Here is a 26,350-nt window from a genome sequence, read left to right as displayed (position 1 = left end):
TTTGCCCTACTTTCCTTTCTCCTTCTGTGCTTTTCAGACACTTTCTGTACTGTGCTCGTAACTCGTTGTTTTTTATTTAGGATGGTCTACTGACAGCCTGCAGGAGTGGGGCCACTTTATACGCCTGGCAATTCCTAGCATGTTTATGCTCTGTATTGACTGGTGGACATATTATATTGGAACTTTTCTGGCAGGTAAATGAACGACCTCACTGATAAAAAAATATACACACACCTTCCACTTTTGTTAACTGGGGCTGAATGAAATGTAATGCAAATAGATACCCTCAAAGCAGATAAGTAAGGCCACTCTTTGCCCTGTGGTCGTGAGGTTTACAATGGTTCACAAACACACACAATATGAAGACACTGGGGGAGAAATTCATCTTGGCTGCTGGTGTAAAACAAGTGAGAGTCAATCCACCCGATTCCGTGCAGTATAAAACGAGCTTCCAATTCACTATCACCCCGATCATCACAAGACAAATTTCTATCTCACTCTCTCCTTCAGTCAAATCACAATACACAGTTCCCCCTGCACTGGACAAAACAAACACAAAGTGATAGATCATAGCAAGATCAAGAGTCTGATCATAAGATGGCAAAATCAACAGAAGGCAAATAACCAAGGAAACTGAAGATTGAATAGCAGTTATAAAATCACACAATGTGTCATAAAAGCAAGAATACTGAAGCAATCTGTGCCCACATGCAGCAAGACCTGGACAACATTCAGGCTTGGGCTGAAAAGTGACCAGTAGCATATGTGCCACTCAAATACCAGGCAATGACCATCTCCTACAAAAGAGAATCTAATCATTTCCCCTTAATGTTCAAAGGAATAACAATCACTGAATTCCACCCCCGCCCCCACTCCACCCCGCGTCAACATCCTGGGGGTTGCCATTGACCACAAACTTAACTGGTCTAGCTACATAAACATAGTGGTAACAAGAGCATGTCTGAGGATGGGAATTCTGTGTTGAGTAACTCACCTCCTGACTCCCAAAGCCAGTCTGCCATCTGCAAGGCAACAGTCAGGAGTGTGCTGGAATACTCTTTGCTTGTCTGGATAAGTACAGCGCCAATAAAACTCAGGAAGCTCGCCACCATCCAGGACAAAGCAGCCTGCTTGATCAGCACCCCACCAACCACTTTCAATATTTTTAAAAATCACTCCCTCCACCACCGATGCACAGTGACAGCAGTGTGTATCATATATAAGCTGCATTGAAGCAACTCACCACGCCCATGACTTCTTCTACCAGCAGATGTGTGGGAACACCATAACATGCAAGTTCCCCTCCAAGTCACACACCATCCTGACTTGGAAATATATCTCCCTTTCGTCATTGTTGCTGGATCAAAATCCTGGAACTCCCTCCCGAACAGTAGTGTGGGTGTCACCGCACCAGATGGACTGCAGTGGTTCAAGAAGGCAGCTCACCAGCACATTCTCAAGAGTAATTAGGGATGGACAATAAATGCTGGTCTTGCCAGCGATGCCCACAACCCATGAAACAAATTTTTAAAAAGAACAAATAGAAGGAAAGTGTTTCAGTGATGGATACAGGAAATGGCCCATAGTACCTTAAAACCGATATGGAGGTTTTCTCCCACTAAACTCATTAGGAAAGCCAATGCAATGGGAGTCTCTTTGCCAAATTAAAGTTGATTTTATACCATCATGTTCTAAATTCTGGACCTGCATCAGGCATGAAAATCTATGTTTGATGTAAGTTGACAATCTGATCCAATAATTCACGTATTCAAGCTGTTCGGGGACCTGACTGGTTTCCTTCACCAATGTTTGGTGCCTGGTTAACTTGTTTTGCCAAAAATGACTCATCCTCTATTTCTCCCCCACAACCGCCCCCCCAACCCCCCAACAGAGTACTGAGGAGATGAAATCTTGTCAGGGTGACACAGTGGTGCAGTGGTTAGCACTGCAACCTTACAGCTCGAGTGACCTGGGTTCAATTCTGGGTACTTCCTGTGTGGAGTTTGCAAGTTCTCCTTGTAACCACATGGGTTTCTGCCGGGTACTCTGGTTTCCTCCCACAGCCAAAGACTTGCAGGTTGATAGATAAATTGGCCATTGTAAATTGCCCTTAGTGTAGATAGGTGGTAGGAGAATGGTGGGGATGTGGTAGGGAATATGGGATTAATGTAGGACTAGTATAAATGGGTGGTTGGTGGTTGGCACAGACTTCAGTGGGCTGAAAGGCCTGTTTAGGTGCTGTATCTCTTGATAACAAGAACTTCAAGCTTAGCTGACTAAAGGCAAAGAGTGATGCCACGCCTCATCACCCAAATTCAGTTAATGTTCCAATGGAGTTTTCCTGAAGAGGAGCAATCATTTTCCATCAAATACTAACCTCTAGGTTGTCCTAAGAATCAGAATTATGAAACTTTTCAGAAGCAATAGCACTTGGAATGTTTGTCTGAGACCGAACAACATTCCAGATGAAGCCGTTCCTCAAAATCATCCAAAAACGTAACCAGAGATTCACAGCATTTGCTGCTTCATAACCTGCTCTGTTTAGTTTCTGTTGCTGATTAGAGGATACACTTAGTTCCACTCTGTGCCCTGAGTGTATGTCAGAATCGGGAAGAAAGGCTTGCATTCATACAGCTCCTGTCATGATCTCAGGATGTCCGAAAATATTTTACTGCCAATGAAATACTTTTTGAAGTGAAGTCACTGTTGTAATGTAGGAAACACGGGAAAGGAGTTTCATGGATCATTGGCCTAAAGTTGGCCTATTTTGAAAAGCTTATTTGAGAAATCGAAGGTCTTTGATTGAAAAACGAGGGCCCCTGGAGTCAGCCAGTGAAGGGACAGATTATCTATACAGTGGATATTTGGCACTGCGAGTCTTATTCAGTTCCATTCATCTCCAGAATGGGTTGAAGAGGGAATGGAGTTGAGCTTTAACATTTGTCGTGAAGAATTGTATTTGTGTGGTTTTACATTTCCAATTCTATTGTTTTATGTTGACCACTTTACCAATTTTTACATTAAATAAAGGGAAAAGAGTGAAGAGTAGAGTTAGGGAATGGTTAATAATTGTACATCAATTGTATTTCATTATATGCAAGTGGAGTATTTTAATTGAGCTTTCACTTGCACACATATAAAGAGACACTTACGGAAACTGTAGTATGCTTGTAAAGTTTCACTCTCTAAATAAATGTTAGACTGAGTAAAGATTGGCTCCACTTCTATTTATAATGGGGAACAAAGAAATGGCAGACCAATTAAATATATACTTTGATTCTGTCTTCACAAAGGAGGACACAATTTACCTCCCAGAAAAATTGGAGAACATAGGGTCTAGTGAGAAGGAGGAACTGTCTGAAATCAGTATTAATAGGGAAATAGTGTTAGGGAAATTGATGGGATTGAAGGCCGATAAATCTCCAGGGCCTTAATCTACACCCCAGAGTACTTAAGGAAGTGGCCCTTGAAATAGTTGATGCACTGCTGGTCATTTTTCAAAATTCTATAGACACTGGAACAGTTCCAATGGATTGGAGGGTAACTAATGTAACCCCAATATTTAAAAAAGGACAGAGAGAGAAAACATGGAATTATAGACCGGTTCATCTGACATCAGTAGTAGGGAAAATGCGAGAGTCCATTATCAAACATGTAATAGCAGAGCACTTGGAAAACAATGACAGGATCGGACAAAGTCAACATGGATTTATGAAAGGGAAATCATGCTTGACAAATCTAGTGGAATTTTCTGATGATGTAACTAGTAGAATGGATAAGGGATGTGGTGTATTTGGACTTTCAGAAGGCTTTCGATAAGGTCCCACATAAGAGATTAGCATGCAAAGTAAAGCACATGGGTTGGGGTAAGGTACTGACATGGATAGAGAACTGGTTGACAGATAGGAAACAAAGAGTAGGAATAAACGAGTCTTTTTCCGAGTGGCAGGCAGTGACTAGTGGGATAGCGCAGGGATCAGTGCTAGGACCCCAGCTATTCACAATATGTATTAATGATATAGATGAGGGAATTAAAGGTAATATATCAAAGTTTGCAGATGACACAATGCTGGGTGGGAGTGTGAGCTGTGAGGAGGATGCAGAGAAGTTCCAGTGTGATTTGGACAGGTTTAGTGAGTGGGCAAATACATGGCAGATGCAGTATAATGTGAATAAATGAGGTTATCCACTTTGGTGGCAAAAACAGAAAGGCAGATTAATGGCCTACTCCTACTCCTATTTTCTATGTTTCTATGTTATCTGAACAGTGATAGATTGAGAAAGGGGGATGTGCAGTGAGACCTGGGTGTCCTTGTGCACCAGTCACTGAAAGTAAGCACGCAGGTGCAGCAGGCAGTTAAGAAGGCAAATGGTATGTTGGCCTTCATAGCAAGAGGATTCGAGTACAGGAGCAAAGATGTCTTGCTGCAATTATACAAGGCCTTGGTGAGACCACATCTGGAGTATTGTGTACAGTTTTGGTCTCCTTATCTGAGGAAAGATGTTCTTGCAATGGAGGGAGTGCAGCAAAGGTTCACCAGACTGATTCCTGCGATGGCAGGATTGACGTATGAAGAGAGATTGGGTCGATTAGGCCTGTATTCACTAGAGTTTAGAAGAATGACAGGGGATCTCATAGTAATCTACAAAATTCCAATGGGCCAGGAGATTGCCTCAGCTGGAGCATTTCAGCAATGAAGAGAGACTGAAAAGGCTCGGGTTGTTATCCTTGGAGCAGAGAAGGCTGAGGGGGGACATGATTGAGGTGGACAAGACTATGATAGGTTTGATAGGAAGAAACCTTTTCCCTTAGCGGAGGGGTCAAGAACCAGGGGACATAGATTTAAGGTAAGGGGCAGGAGGTTTCGGGGGGACTTGAGGAAATTTTTTTTCACCCAGAGGGTGGTTGGAATCTGGAACGCACTGCCTGAAGGGGTGGTAGAGCCAGGAACCCTCAAAACATTTAAAAAGTATTTAGATGAGCACTTGAAATACCACAGCATACAAGGCTATGGCCCAGGAATATGGGATTAGAATAGTTGGGTGCTGGATGGCTGGCACAGACACAGACCGAAGGAGCCTGTTTCTGTGCTGTATAACTCTATGACTGGACAGACTAGATGCAGGAAGGATGTTCCCGATGGTGGGGGAGTCCAGGACCAGGAGTCACAGTCTAAGGATAAAGGGTAAGCCATTTAGGACTGAGATGAGGAGAGATTTCTTCACCCAGAGAGTGGTGAACCTGTGGAATTCTCCACCATGAAAAGCAGTTGAGCCAAATCATTAAATATATTCAAGAAAGAGTTAGATAGAGTTCTTCGGGCTAATGGGATCAAGCGATACGGGGAGAAAGTGGGAACAGGTTACTGAGTTTGGATGATCAGCCATGATTTTATTGAATACAAAGCAGGCACGAAGGGCCGAATGGCCTTCTCCTGCTCCTATTTTTATATGTTTCTATCCTTCACCAACTGGCTTTCTGGAATAGAATGTGGTAGCAGAGAATGGTTGCCTAAAAATAAAGTTTGAAAGCAAAGAAAACATTCAGACATAAGATTACAATCCTATGAGCCATTGTGAGAAATGTTAGAAAGCAAGTGAAAATTGTTGGGATATGATTACCCGCCAATGTTCTCAGAGCCCGAACCATATGACCAGTGGATGAATGAAGTGGCTATATGGACAAGTATTGGCCTTGGCATTGTAGCTTCCTACCCAAAGTAAATCAGAAATGAAGTATTTTGTGAGCTGGATAGTGATGAAGGTTTGGACCTTCAATTAGAGTTCTTGAATGAAATGTACAAGGAAGATAATCTATCAAATGCCAATGAGGCATGGCCAGACCTCAATAGATTTTGATCTATGCCATGCAAGAATACATCATGGACTTTAACAGACTGTATAAAAGATTGAGGAAGTTCAATCTGGGAAGCCCTAGATCAGTGCTATCATTTAAACTGTTGGAGTGTGCTAAAGTGTCTCGTATGGACAGGCTCCTGGTCTTAATTCATGTTTGCTTATTGGAAAGAGACTCCCTGTTGGATCAGATGCCTTCTGCCTTGAAAAAAGTCCTGGAGAGACAGCCATTTCCTTCAGCTTTGGTGGAACAAATGGTCCAGTTGCTGGACACATGCATCAATTCAATGGAAGAGTTACAGACCAGTAGAATAAGCACCATTAGTAGATCTGGCTATTACAACAGAAGACAGAATTAAAACAGTGAATGAATCCCAGAAATGCCCAAGGAACAGTTAATAGGTCCTTCAGGTATCATTATGAGATGAATCGCCCAAAGTGGAGAGGCAGATCACTTGAAATGACACATGAGACAGAGAAATCTGAGACAGAAGATGAAGGTAATGATGAATGCAAACAAATTTTACTAGTCACAAGGAGTTTTAGTCCTGTGATTAATGTGTTAGTCACAAACTCATTTGACTGTGTTGTGCTAGGTAGTGCATGCACTTCCACTGTATGTGGAACAGATTGGTTAAAATGTTATCTAGATTCATTCAGTAGTGACGATCAATGCAAGGTTAAGACAGAAAAGTACTACTTGCTTTTGGTTTGGCAATAACACCACATTAAGGTCCCGAAAGAGATTTGTAATTCCATGTCAAATAGCTGGTGTAAGCCATTTTATCAGTACTCATGTAGTCATGTAGTCATCTAGTTTCTAGTGAGATACCGTTGCTGTTGAGTAGATTTTCTACGAAAAAGGCACAAATGAATCTTGACATGGAGCATGATAATTATTTTTGGAAAGCCAGTGGACCTGCAGTTTACCCAGTCAGGACATTATTGTATTGCCTGAACAAATTCTGACACTTCTCATCAAAGTGTCAGACAATGACATCAGGTGATAAGAATCAGTGAGAAAAGAAGCAAATTGTCTTAAGGTTACATCGACAATATGCTCACCCAACTTGTCAAAGATTGAAATCCCTGATAAAGGATGCAGGTGTGGTTGATGAAGAGTATACAAGGCTTAAAGAAGAGATTAGTGTGAAATCTGTATCAGAGAATGCCACCATGTCCTATTGTAAGCCTTGCATTGGCATGTGACTTTAACAAGGCTCTTGTCATGGGTATAACAATAGGGAACAGAGACAAAAATATTTTCATTCTACATTTTTTGGACCGGTGACCATATTTAGTCTTTCTGCAATAATACTTAGTGAGGCCAAAAGGCTGATTGTGGACAAAATCATGGAGAAACATCCTGGGGGTTACTATTGACCAGAAACTAAACTGGACCAGCCACATAAACTGTGGTTCCAAGAACAGGTCAGAAGCTGGGAATTCTGTGAAGAGTAACTCAATTCCTGACTCCCCAATGCCTGTCCACCATCTACAAGGCACAAGCCAGGAATGTGATGGAATACTCTCCACTTGTTTGGATGGGCGCAGCTCCAACAACACTCAAGAAGTTCGACACCATCCAAGACAAAGCAGCCCGCTTGATTGGCACCCCATCACACCATCAACATTCACTCCCTCCACCATCGATGCACAGTGTGTACCATTTACAAGAAGCATTGCAGCAACTCACCAAGGCTCCTTCGACAGTTCCTTCCCACCACCCAACCTCTACCACCTAGAAGGACAAGGGCAGCAGATGCATGGGAACACCACCACCTGCAAGTTCCCCTCCATATATCACTATATCACTGTTCCTTCACTGTCCCTGTGAAGCAGAACTGGCAGTTTTTCCAATCGCAATGGCAAAGTTATTAAATTGCAATAGATTATGTTTGCAAACCAGAACAGTTACAAATAGCTGCACTTCTATCACTGTTGGGGAGAGACTGTTACAAACTGTATTCCACCCTAAATCTTTCTGAAGAACAAAAACAGACAGCAGAAATGTTGAAAGCCTTAAAGGCATGCTTTGAACTCTAAGTGAACATAACTTGTGAACAGTATGTGTTCAATATTAGGGTCCAAGGTGAAAAAGATTCCATTGATCAATATATTACTGCCTTAACACAGTTCACAGAATCCTGTGAATTTGTGCAACTAAAATATTGCATGAGGGAAAATATATCCCAAAGTGAGAGCACATCTACTGAGAGAGGAGAAACTTACTCTCAGGAAAGCGATCGACATGTGCAGAAGCACTGAGGTTGTAAATCAGCAGCTAGAGCATATTCATGGCAGAACAGACCAGGCCTTGCATTATGCTGATAGATATTCCAGACCGAAAGGGAAGAAAGATCACTGACAAATGACAGGATGCAAATACTGTGGAGAATATCACACAAAGTTAAAAATAGCATGTCCAGTGTGGGGAAAGCAGTATTTTCACTGCAAGAAGCCTAATAATTTTGCAGACAAGTGTTTGGCTAGAAGGAAGCACATGCAGGTACAGATAGTCATTGGAGAGATATCAACCAAAAATTCTTGACGAATCACTATGCACCATATAACAGGTTGCTTCAGAGAGGTCAATCGGTGATCAATTGTTTGTGACGTTGGAATGATGACTGCAGAGGGAGAATATCAAGTCAACATAAAGTCTCAGATAGACACCGGTGCATCATGCAATATCATGACCTTCACAGACCTGTAAGAAGTGGCTCAATGTGGCGATCCCAAAAATGAAGTCCTCGAAAGTTAGGTTGAGGCTATATGGTGGCACCATACTAGTGCCAAGAGGACAAGTTACTCTGAGAGCCCAATACAATGACAAGAATGAAGATCTGGAGTTCCAGATCATAGACGGCAAGCAAAAGCCACTCATCTCAGCCGAAGCAAGTCTAAAGCTTGGACTGATAACCCTCAACGTGCAAAAAGAGATTGGCAACGTGTCGCAGCTACTAAACCATTGACCACGGAACAGATCCTAGAGGCGTACAACGATGTGTTTACAGGTTTAGGATGTCTTTCTGGAGAATATCATCCTGAAGTAGATGAGAGGATAAGACCAATTCAGCATCTGCAGAGGAAAGTTCCTGCTGTTCTCAAGGCCAGCCTGAAAGACAAGATAGAAGAGCTGGAAAAGAAGGGAGTAATCAAGGAAGTGACAACCCCGACAGAATGGATTAGCAGCATTGGAGCAGTGAAACAACCTGGAAAGCTGAGATTTTGCATCGGCCCAAAGGATCTAAATAAAACTCTGAAGAGATCTCACTACCTGATGCCAACCATTGAAGGAATTTTGCCACAACTTGCAAAGGCTGAAATCTGCACTACCCGAGATGCGAACGATGGTTACTGGCAAGTGAAGCTGGATGAAAGCAGCAGCTTTCTAACCTCATTCTGGACACCATTCGGGAGATACAGATGGTTGTGCATGCCGTTTGGCATTTCCACGGCTCCAGAGGAGTATCAACACAGACAGCATGAGATAGTTCGTGATCTTCCCAGAGTGGAAGCTATAGTGGATGATCTGCTAGTTTATGGATGCAGAGACTCAATGTAAGAAACCATTGCTGACCTCGATCAAAATCTAGTGTGACTGCTGGACAGAACTCACGAGGTGAACCTGAAGCTGAACAGAAAAAAACTGCAATTAAAGATGCCCCAAGTCAAATTCTTCGGTCATGTACTGACAGCAAAAGGTCTTCGCCTGGAACCTGAACAGGTGAGCGTGGTAGCAGCAATGTGGCAACTGACAGATGTAAAAGCAGAGTGATGATTTGTTGGATTCATCAATAATTTCACAAATTCTTGTCTAATTTCTCTTTGGAGTGTGAACCATTATGCCAACTCACTGCAGTGGTATTGGGGAACAGAACAAGAAGCAGTGTTCACTAAAATCAAACAGCCAGTGACGGCAAAGCCAGTGCTAAAATACTATGATGTAAAAGATGAATTCACCCTGCAGTGTGACACCAGCGAGACAGGACTTGGAGCAACACTAATGCAGCAAGAACAACCAGTCACATTGGCATCCAGGGCATTAACACAAATGGACTGACTCTACGCTCAGATCGAGAGTGCCTGGCCATTGTCTTTGCTTGTGAACATTTTCATCAATACCTACTTGGAAGAGACAAAGTGACAGTCAATCCAACCACAAACCACTCCAAAGCATTTTCCTCAAGCCACACCAATCTGTTCCAAGGCGTCTGCGAAGAATGCTACTCCATGACAGAGATATCATCTGGATGTGACATACAAGTAAGGGAAACAGATGTACATTGCTGACATGCTATCGAGAGCAGCACTCCCTATGAAGAAAGTAGAGGATGCTATAACAGAGTGTGAAATCTTCCAGATCCAACATGAAGCTGCTCTGGAAGTCATCAACCCAGCAGAGACATTGAATCTGACAGACAAGTGCCTTGTTCAAATCAAGCGAATTACCCAACAAGATGCAACTCTCCAAGTGTTACAAGAAGTAGTGATGAAAGGATGGCCTGAAAGCATCAAGGACACTCCTGTGGTCACAAGAGCATATTGGGCTTACAGAGATGAATTGACAGCCCAAGATGGCATCATGTGCAAAGGAAATAAAGTCATTATCCTGAAGGAGTAGAGAGGAGAGATGCTAAACGCATCCATGCAGACCACCAAGGAATTGAGTTGAGTCTGAGGAAGGCAAGAGAAGTGCTCTACTGGCCAAACATGAGCAATGAAATCCAGGATCACATCAGCCAGTGCAGTGCATGTAATGAGTACCAATCTAAGCATGTTAAAGAGCTGCTGATGACACAAGACATCCTGGACAGACCGTGAATGAAGCTGGGAGTAGTCCTCTTCACTCTCGCAGGAACTGATTATCTTGTCACCGTAGACTACTATTCTGACTACTGGGAGATAGACCAGCTGGCTTCAATCACTACCGGAAAGCACACTGCGGTTGTTACGGGATTCCAGACATTGTGATGACGGACAATGGCCCTCAGTTGACGAATGAAGAATTCAGCCACTTCATAAAGGATTGGGAAATTCAAAACCGTACATCATCTCCACATTATCCCCAGTCCAATGGAAAGGCTGAGGCGGCAGTGAAAATCGCCAAAGTAATCATAAAGAAATCGAGCAAATCCAGAACAAATGTATACAAGGCAATCCTCGAGTGGAGAAACACACCTACCAAAGGCATGGAAAGTAGTCTGGTACAAAGACTAATGTCATGCAGCACCCAAACTATACTTCCAATAGCAAAACAGCTACCGAAACCAAAAGTAGTAACAGGTGTGAGTGATAAAATCAAGGTGAAACGGCAGGAAGCCAAATTTCATTTTGACAAAACTGCCAAACCATTGCCGGAATTGAACATTGGAGAGCCAGTCAGAGTACAAACTTTCAACGCTCCCAACAAGAATCAGCCCAAGTGGCAACTTGGGACCTGCACAGAGCAGTTGTCACCTCGATCATACGCGATGGAAGTGAATGACCAGATATACTGTCGCAACCACAGGCATATACACACAACTGGAGAAGCTGTTCTTCACCGCAGGTGGTCAATCAGGAAGATGAGAATTCACCGCCTGCACAGACCACAGACCAACCATCAATCCCAGAGGTCCACAGCACCTCAACAACGGAAATGGAACAACAACAGTTACTGCGGCAACAAGTGACATAGAAATGACACTCGCTGGAGAAGATAAATTCACCCAGATGAACAGCCACCAACAACACACACGCACACCATGAAGAGACCAGCACGATTTCAATACTATGGCCTGAATTTTCTGAACGCGCCACAAATCGCAGTGCCGCTCTTTGAAGTTGGCGGTCCGCCCGTGCAGATCCGCCGTCGCTGAGCCCCCACAATATTTTGCACAGGGGCTGATTTAAATGAAGACCATCTTGGATGGCCAGCCCCGATGATGTTGAGGGAGCAGCTGCTCCATCCCCATCAATGGCATCCGGCGCCACCGCGCAGGCCCCGACGCCATTTTTAAAGAGCGTCAAGCCCGGACAGATTATTTGAACTGTTAAAGGTGCCACCACATTTTATTTGAATAAAATTAGTTCATTACACATCAAAGCCCCTCCTCCACCCCCCAAATGATAAAACAATATATTTATTTCCCTCCCTCCTCCGAAAAGACATTTTTGCTGGTCCCAACCTTTCAACCCCAAACTTTGCACCCTTTGCCCTTCAACACCTTCCCACCATCCTCTCAGCCTATTGAATCAGTTTTCCCCACTGACCCCCCCACCTCCCGACCTGAGAATTTCACTGCTCTCCCCTCCCCACCAGTATCATGCCTCGGATGTCTGTGCCGAAATCTGAAGGTGCGGGAGTTCCGGCCAGCAGTCGGTATATCAGCATGGGACAGCTGTTGGGACCAGGTAAGTTTATTTGCATGTTTTTAAATTAATGTTAATATTAAAATGAAGGTACCACTGCTGAGTGGCAGGGTGGTGGGGGTGGGGGGTGGGGGTGTGGTGGGCGTAGGGGTGCGCACGTCAATGCCTCGCCGCTGCCGGTTAAATGCAGCAGGGCCTTCTCGGCCTTGGGGGCCAAGGCGGGCCTTTCCCGGAAGAATTTTCTGGGCCCCCCTGCCACGACCACCGATATCGGAGGGCTGGTAAAATTCAGCCCGATGTGTGCAATGCAATTGCAGAGACTGACGAGAATAACGAACTGCAAATGCACGAGAACAGTTGTGTGCAAAGTGGGTAACTTGGATAACTCACAGTGCCAATGTTAATGTAGGCATTTTTTGGGTGTTTTTTTCTATGAAAAGGGGGATGTTTGGGATAGCAATGCAATACTGTAACAATGTGTCTCCTGGCTTGCTGTAGTCATGTGACCTCTACCATGAGGCACTAACTGCAGGCATCCATCAGAGGGCAGTTCAATAAGGACACAGTATATACACAAGACTGTTTTCCTGTGAGCTTGAAATACAGATTAAGCTTCCAAAGAACATGAAATTAGTCATTTGTAGTGATGCTTCACACGCTAATCTTCCTGATGAGAATATGAGTGCAGCTGGTTTCATAACATTTCTGAGGTGGGGGGCAGGGGGGAAATGGGAAATGTTGTCCTTTAGCTTCGGAAGTTAAGAAAATAAAAAAAGATTGTTAAAAGTACTTTGGCTAGTGAAACAATGGTTCTCGTGGAGGCAGTGGATATAGGATTCTTTCTGTCAAATATTTTAAGTGATATTCTAAGCACAGGGCTTAATGAAGATAGTATCCCATTGAATGTTATGTAGAGAATTGTTCATTATGGAATAAGTTACACTCCAGAAAAAGTGTGATTGAGAAAAGGTTACGGATTGACCTTGCCAGCTTCAATCTAACGCTGGAAAGGAAATCTCTTAGTCAATAGGTTGATGCAAGTCATCAGCTGTCTGATTGCTCTATGAAAGGAAATGCCAGTACGAAAAAATTGTTAGGGTCCGAGAGGAGGGGGTGAGTCGTAATGTAATGCTTTGTATAGATTATGGAAGTTTTCTTTGATCTGTTTTGAAATTTTGTTTGTGTGAGTTAACTCTAAGCTTTTTATTTAAAGAGAAAGAAGGGAATCCGTTCATTATATATCAAGTGCATATAATTTTACGCAGGTAGAGGGCATTAATTGAGGTTTCTCTTGAGCACATTTAGAGAGACACTTACTGAAACTGTAGTGTGGTTTAGTTAGGAGGAATATGCTTGTAATATTTCACTCTGTAAATAAAGGTTTGACCGAGTAATGATTGGCTGCTGTGCTGTCCTTCATCAATTGGCTTTCTGGAATAGGATAGTGGGAGGACAGCAGGGAATGTTTTGCAAACCAAGTCACAGGAACAGTCAGACCTGACAGGTAATTCAGAAGAGTATCCTGTCTATATTGGAATTGCTCTATCAGTGTGAATATTAATTGTATTATTTAGAAGGTAATATCATTGTCTTGTATCCATTTCACTCTTGCAGTTTATGATGGGATTAAATTGGACAGCTCTTTCAAATGGCTAGCACAGGCACAACAGACTGAATGGTCTCATTCTGTGCTGTAAGATTCTATAATTCGACATTGTCTCAATCTCTCAATATATCACTGCTCTGTAGCACATCCTAGACTGTGCCTATCATTCCATATTAAATCAAACAAATCTTAAATAAATGAATGTTTTAGCACATGGCACCAGAGATTGAGGGTCAATTCAGTACTCTGCTGAGTTACTGATCTCACATGGGCTGCCATGGGGAGTAGCAGCTTGGAGGCCAGGCACTGCTCTTCAGAGGAGGAGACAATCCGAGGGGAAGCCATTATCAGACCATTCTTATTACATCCTGGCAGCGGCTTCTGAGCAGCATCGGCAGAATCCTGGAATCCTATCACCCCCCCCCATCCTCTCAGATGGAGCTCCCAGGAAGGGAGGAAGATGAGGGATGAGTAATTAGAAGGGGCACTGACCCCCTTCCCCCAAAACAGAAGCACAGAGATTTGTTTTGGGTCTGTAATTTACAATTTTCCTTAATTTATTTTTCTCTCAATATTAGTTTGCTTTAATGCAGTTTATATTACACTTTGTTCCCTTCCTGTTCACAGGGTTTATTAATGAAGTTCAACTCGGAGCCCAGACTATTATTTTTCAGATTTTAACAGTAATGTGCATGGTAAGGTGAAGATTCTGTTCTTACAGGCCTAATGAATGTTTAACAGAACAAGGAAACAAAATTACTCTTCATACCGAGAGAATGCATCAAATGAATGTTAAACGATCTTTTTTATTGCACTTACAGTAAGGGAGACTTCACTATTGATGATACAAGTAACATCCCAGTATTAGCTGTAACTCATGAAATGGAAGGGAGGGAGGAACTCAAGAAAATTGCAATCACCAGGGAAGTGGCACTGAACAAATTGTTGGAGCTGCGGGCTGATAGGTCCCTAGGTCCTGATGGACTTCATCCGGGGTGTTAAAAGAAGTGACTAGTGAGATAGTTGATGTATTAGTTTTAATTTTCCAAAATTCCCTAGATTCGGGGAAGGTTCCATTCGATTTAAATATAGCAAATGTAATTTCTTTCTTCAGAAAGTAGGAAACTACAGGCTAGTTAGCTTCACATCTGCCTCACGAAAAATGTTAGAAGCTATTATTAAAGACGTTATAGCAGGGCATTTAGAAAGGGAAATCATGCTTAACCAATTTATTGGAGTTCTTTGAGGGAGTTACATGTGCTGTGGATAAAGGGGAACCGGTGGATGTATTGTCCTTAGATTTCCAGAAGACATTTGATAAGGTGCCACATCAAAGGTTATTGCAGAAAATAAAAGCTCATGGTATAGGGGGAAACATATTGGCATGGATAGAAGGTTAACTAACAGGAAACAGAGCGTAGGCATAAATGGGTCATTTTCTGCTTGGTAAGATGTAATGAGTGGTGTGCCACAGGGATCTGTGCTGGGGCCTCAACTTTTTACAATTTATGTAAATGACTTAGATGAAGGGACCGAAGGTATGGTTACAACATTTGCTGATGACACAAAGATAGGTAGGAAAGTAACTTGTGAAAAGGACATAAGGGAGCTACAAAGGGATATAGATAGGTTAAGTGAGTGGGCAAAGACTTGGCAAATGGAGTATAGTGTAGGAAAGTGTGAAATTGTCCACTTTGGCAGGAAGAATAAAAAAGAAGCATATTATCTAAATGGTGAGAGATTGCAGCACTCTGAGATGCAGAGGGATCTGGGTGTCCGAGTGTATGAATGGCAAAAGATTAGTATGCAGGTTCAGCATATAATTAGGAAAGCAAATAGAATGTTATCGTTTATCATGAGGAGAATTGAATACACAAATAGGGAGGTTATGCTTCAGCTTTCCAGGGCATTGGTGAGACCACATCTGGAATACTGTGTACAGTACTGGTCTCCTTATTTAAGGAAGGATGGAAATGTGTTGGAGGCAGTACAGAGAAGGTTTACTAGACTAATACCTGGAATGAGTGGGCTGTCTTACGAGGAAAGATTGAACAGGCTAGGCTTGTATCCGCTGGAATTTAGAAGAGTAAGAAGTGACTTGATTGAAACATATATGATCATGAGGGGTCTTGACAGGCTGGATGTGGGAGAATCCAGAACTAGGGGTCTCTGTTTAAAAATAAGGGGTCGCCCATTTAAGACAGAGATGAGGAGAAATATTTTCTCTCAGAGGGTTGTGAGTCTTTGGAATTCTCTTCCTGAAAAGGCAGTGAAAGCAGAATCTTTGAATATTTTTAAGGCAGAGGTAATTAGATTCTTGATAAGTAAGGGGGTGGAAGGTTATCGGGGTAGGTGGAAATGTGGAGCAATCAGTTCATCCATGAACTTATTGAATGACAGAGCATGCTTGAGGGGCCGAGTGGCCTACTCCTGCTCCTAATTCATATGTTTGTTTGGGACTATTCCACTCTTTGTAACCAGATCCAGTACAGCTCACCTGAACTGTAGAGACAATGCACCTTCAATAATACCACTAAATCTGTTTATTAAGTTGCAAACCACACACTTAAATACCCACAAACATTAAAGGAGACCATTCAGCCCAGTTTTGCCTGCAATGGTGCTAGCTCTTCAACTGGAGCTATCTTCTATAATCCCATTTCCTGTCCTTTCATCACATTGTTTTATATTCTTCCTTTTCAAATACTTACCTAAGTATTCTAAGTGATGTTATGTTCTCTTCTCCAGTAGCTCCTTGTGCTATATTATTCCATGTTCAAATGATACTCTCTGTGAAAACATTTCTGATCACGCCTTCCCTTTGTTTTTCTAATGTTAATTCTGAGCCATGCCTCCTTGTTACTGAGTGAAAGCAATTTTCATCAATTACTCTCTGAAAACATTTTGTATTTTAGAAATTCTCGATCAGATTCTCCTTCAAACTTTTCTGTTCCAGTGATAGAAGGCCCAATTTTTCAAGCTGTTGTTTGTGGCTGTAGCATAAGATCACAAGGAATCGGAGCAGGAGTAGGCCATATGGCCCCTCGAACCTGTTCTGCTATTCAATTAGATCAGGTCTGATCTTGGACCTTAATTCGACTTTCCCAATGGATCCCTATATCCCTTAATTCCCCATACAGTCCAAAGGTATATCTATCTCAGTCTTGAATATAGTCATTGAATGAGCATCCATAGCCCTCTGGGGTAGAGATTTCCAAAGATTCGTAACCCTGTGAGTGAAGAAATTCCTCCTCATCTCAGTCTTAAATGATTGACCTTTTATCCTAGGAACATGTCCTCTAGTTCTAGAATTTCCAGCCAATGAAATGGCCTCTCAGCATATACTCTGTCAAGTCCCCTCACAATCATAAATGTTTCAGTCAGATTACCTCTCATTCTTCTAAACGCCAGACAGTATTTTCTAATCTTCCTACCAGTCAATAACCTCATAGTTCCCTCATTATACTCCATCTGTCACCTTATTTCTCACGCACTTCACTTGTCTATATCTCTTTGTAGCCTTTATGTGTCATCCTCATAGCTTACATTCCTGCCTCACTTTGTATCGTCAGCAAACTTGGACACGTTATTCTCGGCCACTTTATCTAAGTCATTAATATAGATAGTAAATAGCTGAGATTCTGGCACTGATCATTGTGGCAAAACACTAGTTACAACCTGGAAATGCCCTGTTTATGCCTGCTGTCTGCTTTCTATCCAGTAACCAATCCTCTATCCATGCTGATATTTTTTCCCAAACCCTATAAGCCCTTATCTTATGTAATTGCCTTTTTTGTGGCATCTTATTGAATGCCTTTTGAAAATCCTAATATATCTCATCCATTGTTTTCCCTTTATCTCCACTGCAAGTTACATCCTCAAAACTCCAATAAATTTGTCAAACATGATGTTCCTTTCAGAAAACCATATTGACTCTGCATAATCCGAAAATGATTTTCGAAATGCTTTGTTAGCACCTCCTTAATAATAGATTCCAGCATTTTCCCAACAACTGATGCCAGGTTAACTGGTCTGTAGTTCCCTGTGTTTTCTCTCCCTCCTTTCCTGAAGACAGGGTTTACAATTCATACCTTCCAATCCACAGGGAACATTCTTGAATCTAGGGAATTTTGCAAAATCATAACTGATGTATCTACTATCTCCGCAGTCTCTTCCATTAAAATCCGAGGATGTAGGCCATCAGGTCCAGGGAATTTATTGGCTTTTACTCGCATTACTTTTGTACATTTTCACAATTGAGGTTAATTAGTTTAAGTTCCTCACTCTCATTAGCCCCTCAGTACCCCATTATTTTTGGTCTCCTTTTGTGTCTTCTACTGTGAAGACAGATACAAAGTATTTGATAAACATTTCTGCCATTTCCGAATTCCTCATTATAATTACCCCTGTTTTAGCCTTGAAGGGATCAATGTTTACTTTTGCTTTTCTCTCCTACCCTCTCTTTTCTGGTATCACAGGAGTGAACTTTTGCCATATCTTTTTTGTGTTTCTAATCTGATATATTTAGACTGCATACAATATTTCAATTGTGACATAAGCAATTTCTTTCAGAAATTCAACATCATTCCCTTGCTTTAATATTCAATATGGTTATACATAAAATTCAGAATCTCATTTGCGTTTTTAATGGCCTTTGCTACAGGTACTTCCTCATTTCAAAATCTATATATCAACACATAGAAACATAGAAAATAGGAGCCGAGTAGGCCATTCAGCACTTCATGCCTGCTCCACCATTAGAACAAAGAACAAAGAACAGTACAGCACAGGAACAGGCCATTCGGCCCTCCAAGCCTGCGCCGATCTTGATGCCTGCCGAAACTAAAACCTTCTGCACTTCCGGGGACCGTATCCCTCTATTCCCATCCGATTCATGTATTTGTCAAGATGCCTCTTAAACGTCATTATCGTACCTGCTTCCACCACCTCCCCCGGCAGCAGGTTCCAGGCACTCACCACCCTCTGTGTAAAGAACGTGTCTCGCACATCCCCTCTAAACTTTGCCCCTTGCACCTTATACCTATGTCCCTCAGTAACTGACTCTTCCACCCTGGGAAAAAGCTTCTGACTATCCACTCTCTCCATGCCGCTCATAACTTTGTAAACCTCTATCATGTCGCCCCTCCACCTCCGTCGTTCCAGTGAAAACAATCCGAGTTTATCCAATCTCTCCTCATAGCTAATGTTCTCCAGACCAGGCAACATCCTGGTAAACCGCTTCTGTACCCTCTCCAAAGCCTCCACATCCTTCTGGTAGTGTGGCGACCAGAATTGCACGCAATAGTCTAAGTGTGGCCTGACTAAAGTTCTGTACAGCTGCAGCATGACTTGCCAATTTTTATACTCTATGCCCCGACCGACCAAAGCAAGCATGCCGTATGCCTTCTTGACTACCTTATCCACCTGCGTTGCCACTTTCAGTGACCTGTGGACCTGTACGCCCAGATCTCTCTGCCTGTCAATACTCCTAAGGGTTCTGCCATTTACTGTATACTTCCCACCTGCATCAGACCTTCCAAAATGCATTACCTCACATTTGTCCGGATTAAACTCCATCTGCCATTTCTCCGCCCAAGTCTCCAACCAATCTATCTCCTGCTGTATACTCTGACAAACCTCATCATTATCTGCAACTCCACCAACCTTTGTGCCGTCCGCAAACTTACTAATCAGACCAGCTACATTTTCCTCCAAATCATTTATATATACTACAAAGAGCAAAGGTCCCAGCACTGATCCCTGCGGAACACAACTAGTCACATCCCTCCATTCAGAAAAGCACCCTGCCACTGCGACCATCTGTCTCCTATGACAGAGCCAGTTCTATCCATCTTGCCAGCTCACCTCTGATCCCGTGTGACTTCACCTTTTGTACCAGTCTGCCATGAGGGACCTTGTCAAAGGCTTTACTGAAGTCCATATAGATAACATCCACTGCCCTTCCTTCATCAATCATCTTTGTCACTTCCTCAAAAAACTCAATCAAATTAGTGAGACACGACCTCCCATTTACAAAACCATGCTGCCGCTCGCTAATAAGTTTGTTCGTTTCCAAATGGGAGTAAATCCTGTCCCAAAGAATCCTCTCTAATAATTCATTATGATCATGGCTGATCATCCAACTCAGTAACCTGTTCCCACTTTCCCCCCCATATCCTTTAATCCCTTTAGACCCAAGAGCTATATCTAACTCCTTCTTGAAAACATGCAATGTTTTGGCATCAACTGCTTTCTGTGGTAATGAATTCCACAGGCTCACCACTCTCTGGGTGAAGTAATTTCACCTCATCTCAGTCCTGAAAGGTTTACCCCGCATCCTTAGACTCTGACCCCTGGTTCTGGACTCCCTCACCATCGGGAAAATTCTTCCTACAACTACCCTGTCAAGTCCTGTTAGAATTTTATAGCTTTCTATGAGATCCCCCCTCACTCTTCTGAGCTCCAGCGAATATAATCCTAACCGACTCAATCTCTCTTCATATGTCAGTCCTGCCATCCCAGGAATCAGTCTGGTAAACCTTCACTGCATTCCCTCTATAGCAAAAACTTCCCTCCTCAGATAAGGAGACCAAAACTGAATACAATATTCCAGGTGTGGCCTCACCAAGGCCCTGTATAATTGCAGCAAGACATCCCTGCTCCTGTACTCAAATCCTCTCGCTGTGAAGGCCAACACACCATTTGCCTTTTTTACCACCTGTTGCACCTGCATGCTTACCTTCTGCGACTTGTGTACGAGAACACCCAGGTCTCATTGCATATTCCCCTCTCTCAGTTTAAAGCTGTTCAGATAATAATCTGCCTTCCTGTTTTCGCTACCAAAGTGGATAACCTCAATCATTTATCCACATTATACTGCATCTGCCATGCATTTGCCCACTCACTCAACTTGTCCAAATCACCCTGAAGCCACTCTGCATCCTCCTCACAACTCACCCTCCCACCCAGTTTTGAGTCATCTGCAAATTTGGAGACATTACATTTAATTCCCTCATCTAAATCATTAATATATATTGTGAATAGCTGGGGTCCTAACACCGATCCCTGCGGTACCCCACTAGTCACTGCCTGCTATTCAGAAAAAGACCCATTTATTCCTACTCTTTGTTTGCTGTCAGCCAACCAATTTTCTATCCATCATAATACACTACTCCCAATCCCATGCGCTTTAATTTTACAAGCTAATCTCTTATGTGGGACTTTGTCGAAAGCCTTCTGAAAGTCCAAATAAACCACATCCACTGGCTGTCGCTCAACAACTCTACAAGTTACATCCTTGAAGAATTCTAGTAGATTTGTCAAGGATGATTTCCCTTTTGTAAATCCATGCTGACTCTGCCCGATTCTACCACTGTTCTCCAAGTGCTCTGCTATAAAATCTTTGATAATGGACTCTTGAATTTTTCCCACCAGCAATGTCAGTCTGACTGGTCGAAAATTCTCTGCTTTCTCTCCACCTCACTTTTTAAATAGTGGGGTTACATTAGCTACCCTCCAATCTGTAGGAACTGTTCCAGAGTCTATAGAATCTTCAAAGATGACCACCAATGCATCCACTATTTCGAGGGCCATTTCTTTAAGTACTCTGGGATGTAGATTATCAGGCCCTGGCGCTTTATCGGCCTTCAATCCCATCAATTTCCCCAACACCATTTCTCTATTAATACTGATTTCCTTCAGTTCCTCCCTCTCACTAAACCCTGTGTTCCCCAACATTTCTGGTATGATATTTGTCTCCTCCTTTGTGAAGACAGAAGCAAAGTATGCATTTAGTTGGTCAGTCATTTCTTTGCTCCCCAGAATAAATTCTCTGTTTCTGACTGTAGGGGACCTACATTTGTCTTCACCAATCTTTTTCTCTTCACATACCTATAGAAACTTTTTCAGTCTATTTTTATGTTCCCCACAAGTTTCCTCTAATACTCTATTTTTCCCTTCTTAATCAATCTCTTGATCTTCCTTTGCTGAATTCTAAACTGCTCCCAATCCTCAGGTCTGTTGTTTTTTTCTGGCGAATTTATATGCCTCTTCCTTGGATCTAATGCTATCTCTAATTTCCCTTGTAAGTCATGGTTTGGCCACCTTTCCCATTTTACTTTTGCACCAGACAGGGATAAACAATCATTGCAGTTCATCCATGCACTCTTTGAATGTTTGCCATTGCCTATCCACCTATCATCTCTTTAAGTAACATATCCCAATCCATCATAGCCAACTCGCACCTCATACCTTCGTAGTTTTCTTTATTCAAATTCAGGACCCTTGTCTCAGGATCAACTCTGTCACTCTCCATCTTGATGAAGAATTCTATCATATTATGGTCACTCATCCCCAATGGGTCTCAAACAACTAGATTAGCACCCTAAGATCTCTCTGTCCTCCACTGTGTTAACAATCTGATCATATAGAGTACACTTCCTTCCACTGACCTTTTTCCAAGATGTATGATGACCAAATTTCTCACCATGAAACTGCATTTTCCCACTCTGTGAAACTGCTTACAACCCCTTGAAATCTCTTGTATCCTTCCTCCATTTGCCATTCCTCTTAGGAAGACTTTTCAATCAGGTGATCCAAGTGCTGATGTGCACTGGGATCTGTTTGATATTTACCAGGAGCTTTCTGGTACCTCATCTAAGCTGCTATTCTTCAACAACAATAATGCATTTATATAGGGTCTTTAACATTGTAAAATGTCCCATGTTGCTTCACAGGAGTGTTATCAAACAAAATTTGATAAGGAGATATTGAGAGAGGTGACCAAAAGCTTGGTCAAAGGGGTAGGATCGAAGATGCACCTTAAAGGAGGAGAGAAAGGCCAAGAGGTTAGGGGACGGAATTCCAGAGCTTAGACCTGAGGCAGCAGAAGGCACGACCGCCAATAGCGGAGCAATAGAAATCCGGGATGAGTGCACAAGAGCCCAGTATTGGAGAAATGCAGAGATTTCAGAGGGTTGTAGGGCTGGAGGAAGCTACAGAGGTAGGGAGGGACCTTAATGGCAAGTGTGAAGATGAAAATGAGGGAATCAGAGCCAGCACAAATCCTCCACTCATTGAGCACTCATTGAGTATGTTGGACACTTTATAAAGTTGTCGTGTTAATGGAGAGTAATTGGGAACAGAAACTCTGGGTGGTTTTGTTCCTTCCAGAAACCCGGAGGGCAAGGTAGGAAGTGGGTTTGGGGGGTGGGGGCAGGTGAGGTTAGGTTTAATGCCAACTGCTTCCACTTGATACCAGGTAACTCAGTACAAAGGAGGGACTGAACTCTGACCTTCCTGGTCTGTTTGGTGTACATCCACCCACAGGTATATTAATGGAGCAGTTAATTTCAGCAACTAATTGAATGGGGGATAGAGAGAGAATAATGTACAAGTAACTGTTTATGTTCTTTCTCCTGCAGATTGCTTTAGGATACAGTGTGGCTGTAACTGTTCATGTGGGTAATGCGCTGGGTGCCAGAAATCCAAAGCAGGCTGTAAACTCTGTTAAAGTTGCTTTGTGCTGCATTGGTGAGTCCAATAGTTTAAACTCATTGACTAAAATTCTATTTATTCAGGTGATATCCAAGTCCGAATGGTGTGTGACCTGGAGGGAACTTGCAAGTGGTGATGTTCCCATGCACCTGCTGTCCTTGTTGTTCTAGGCAGTAGAGGTTGTGGGTTTGGAAGGTGCTGTCGAAGAAATAGATAGTGTCAGAATGTGCCAGGATGAAGGGGTTGGAGATTGGGTCCAATGACAGGGGAACCAATCAAGCACTGAGTGGTGTTCAGTGTTGCTTTGGTCGTCCCAGGTAAATGGTGAGTCTTCCATCACACCCCCAACTCGAGCCTTTCAGATGGGAAAGAGGCTTTGAGTGACCAGATCTCTCAGTCTGTGCTTCGCTATTGTAGTCAAGGTGTCAGTATGGATGATCTAGTTACGTTTCTGGGCAATGGTGACCCCTTGACCCCCAGGAGGTTGGTGATGGGCCGCTCAGCAATGGGGGTATAGTTAATGTTTAAGCAGAGATGGCTGGACTTTCTCTTGTTTGAATTGGTCATTAACCTGGCACTTAGATGGTGCAAATGTTACCAGTCATTTATCCTAGAGTGATGGGGAAGAGGCAAATATGGCAGGTGCAAGATGGCACTGGTGACTGCAGCTTCAATCCTGCATGGAGGCGGCTCAGTAGTACGGGTCGTTTGACTGTTGACCTGAGACAACAAAATCATCCGGCAGCAACCCTGATTGGCCAAGCAGCCTTCTCTCGGAATCACACTGCTTTCTCCAAATGGAGAAGGGCCTAGAAAAAGTGGCCCAAACCAACCTCCAAATGATCCAAAACAATTGGTGGACAGCACTCACTGAGAGGTTACAAACGGGTGCAGATATGGGAGATATGAGATCCTTCGATGAAGACTTGAGATATGTATATGGATCTTTCCACCAGGTGCAGGCACCACTAAAATCTTCTGATGGCACAACCTTGCTCATAGATAAAGAGTCCATCTTGCATTGATGGTCAGAACACTTTGAGAGCCTATTTAGTAACCAGTGGATGGTGCAGGAGACGTCCAACACAAAGACCTCCCGGGGGAAGTGAAATCTGAGCTGGAAGAACTACCAACCAATAAAGAGATCAAGATCACTACGGCACAATTAAGATCACACAAAGCCCCTGGATTCCAGTCGAGGTCTATAAACAGGGATGAGATGTGATCCTTGATAAGCTTCCAGATCTGTTTACAGCATGGTGGGAGAAAGGGACAGTGCGTCAGGTCTTTCGAGATGCAGTGATTGTCTCCCTCCACAAAAACAAGGGAGAGACGCCTGACTGTTCACACTGCAGAGGCATCACCTTACTCTCCATCGTCCAGAGTGCTTCTCAATAGACTTGTTTGGACAATAGCTGAAGAAAGTCTCCCTGAAAGTTGATGTGGATTCAGATTCAATAGGGGAACTTCAGTCATGATTTTTGTGCTGAGACAGATCCAAGAGAAATTTAGAGAACAAAACATGGGCCTGTACACTACTTTTGTAGATCTGATCAATGTGTTTGATAGTCAGCTGGGACAGACATTGGAAGATATTATCTAGATTGGGGTGCCCACCAAGGTTGCTCATCATTCTCTGCCAATTGCACGAAGGCCAGGTCGAGCAGCATGCAGCCCTCTCAGACAACTTCCCTATCTCCAAAGGTGTTAAACAAGGGTGTGTTCTGGCACTGACCCTTTTCTCTATTTTCTTCAGTATGATCCTTCAAGAGGAAAAGGCAGGCTTCACAGAGGGCATCTACATCCACTTCAGAACAGACCGCAGTCTCTTCAAGGTGACAACTTCTGGCACATACCAAAATCACAGAACAGCTTATCGTGGAGCTTCTGTTTGTTGACAATTGCGTCCTTCTGGCGACCCAGTGGCGCAGTGGTTAGCACCGCAGCCTCACAGCTCCAGCGACCCGGGTTCAATTCTGGGTTCTGCCTGTGTGGAATTTGCAAGTTCTCCCTGTGGCTGCGTGGATTTTCTCCGGGTGCTCCAGTTTCCTCCCACAGCCAAAAGACTAGCAGGTTGGTAGATAAATTGGCCATTATAAATTTCCCCTAGTATAGGTATGTGGTAGGAAAATATAGGGACAGGTGGGGATGTGGTAGGAATATGGGATTAGTGTAGGACTAGTATAAATGGTCGGCACAGACTCAGTGGGCCGAAGGGCCTGTTTCAGTGCTGTATTTCTAAACTAAACTAAACATGGAGGAGGCAATGTAGCTCATTGTAAGCTGTTTCTGTGAGACTGCAAATGCCTTTGACCCAACTATTAGCCGAAAGAAAACAAGTGCAGTACCAACCATGGCCTCAAGGAAATTACAATCCACTGCAGATCAGCATTGACAGCAGCAACCTCAGTGCAGTAGAACAGTTTACTTATCTAGGTAGCATTATCTCAAATGATGCCACATTCACCAAGGACATAGAAAATTGTCTGTCCAAGGCCAGCAGCTCCTGTGTCCTCCTCTCGAAGCATGTCTGATAAAACCATTCACTACACTTCTCTACCAAAATTCATGTCTCCAGAGTGGTTATCATAACTACCCTCTTGTGTGGGTTAGAATATGGGTTCTGTACAGAAAACAAATGCGACTGCTGGAGCACTTCCATCAACACTGTCTTCGATCCATCATGATGGCAGGACTACATCACAAACAATGAAATCCTCAACTAACAGAGCCAATCTGCCCATTGAATGCATTCTCTGACAATGCCAATGGTACTGAGCAGGACATGTGTCATACATGGAGGATTCCAGAATGCTAAAAGCGGTGCTTTATGGTGAACTATGCTCCGGTAAGCAAGATCGAGGTGCACCTCACAAACTGTTCAAAGACCAGCTGAAAAGACAGTTCTTTGTGGCTGACATTGACCAATGGGTATGGGAACAGGAGGCTGCTGACAGAGACAGCTGGCACACAATAACCAGGAAAGCAGCCTATCAGTTCAAAACAAAGAGACACGAGGTTGCTGAAGAAAGGCAC

General features: G+C 43.1%; 1 protein-coding gene across 1 annotated transcript in view; it reads left to right on the top strand.

The window, feature by feature from the left end:
* LOC137346462 (multidrug and toxin extrusion protein 1-like) overlaps positions 1 to 26,350 on the top strand; it is a 90,239-nt gene that overhangs the window by 29,621 nt on the left and 34,268 nt on the right. Inside the window, exons 9-11 of the mRNA XM_068009913.1 lie at positions 81 to 194; positions 14,447 to 14,514; positions 23,242 to 23,350. Coding sequence (XP_067866014.1) covers positions 81 to 194; positions 14,447 to 14,514; positions 23,242 to 23,350 — 291 coding nt within the window. The remainder of the gene's footprint in view (positions 1 to 80; positions 195 to 14,446; positions 14,515 to 23,241; positions 23,351 to 26,350) is intronic.

Source organism: Heterodontus francisci, chromosome 30 (assembly GCF_036365525.1).
Source record: "Heterodontus francisci isolate sHetFra1 chromosome 30, sHetFra1.hap1, whole genome shotgun sequence".
NCBI classification, from domain to species: domain Eukaryota; kingdom Metazoa; phylum Chordata; class Chondrichthyes; order Heterodontiformes; family Heterodontidae; genus Heterodontus; species Heterodontus francisci.
Note: the sequence above shows the minus strand (reverse complement) of the source record. Positions and strands in the feature narration are given on the sequence as shown.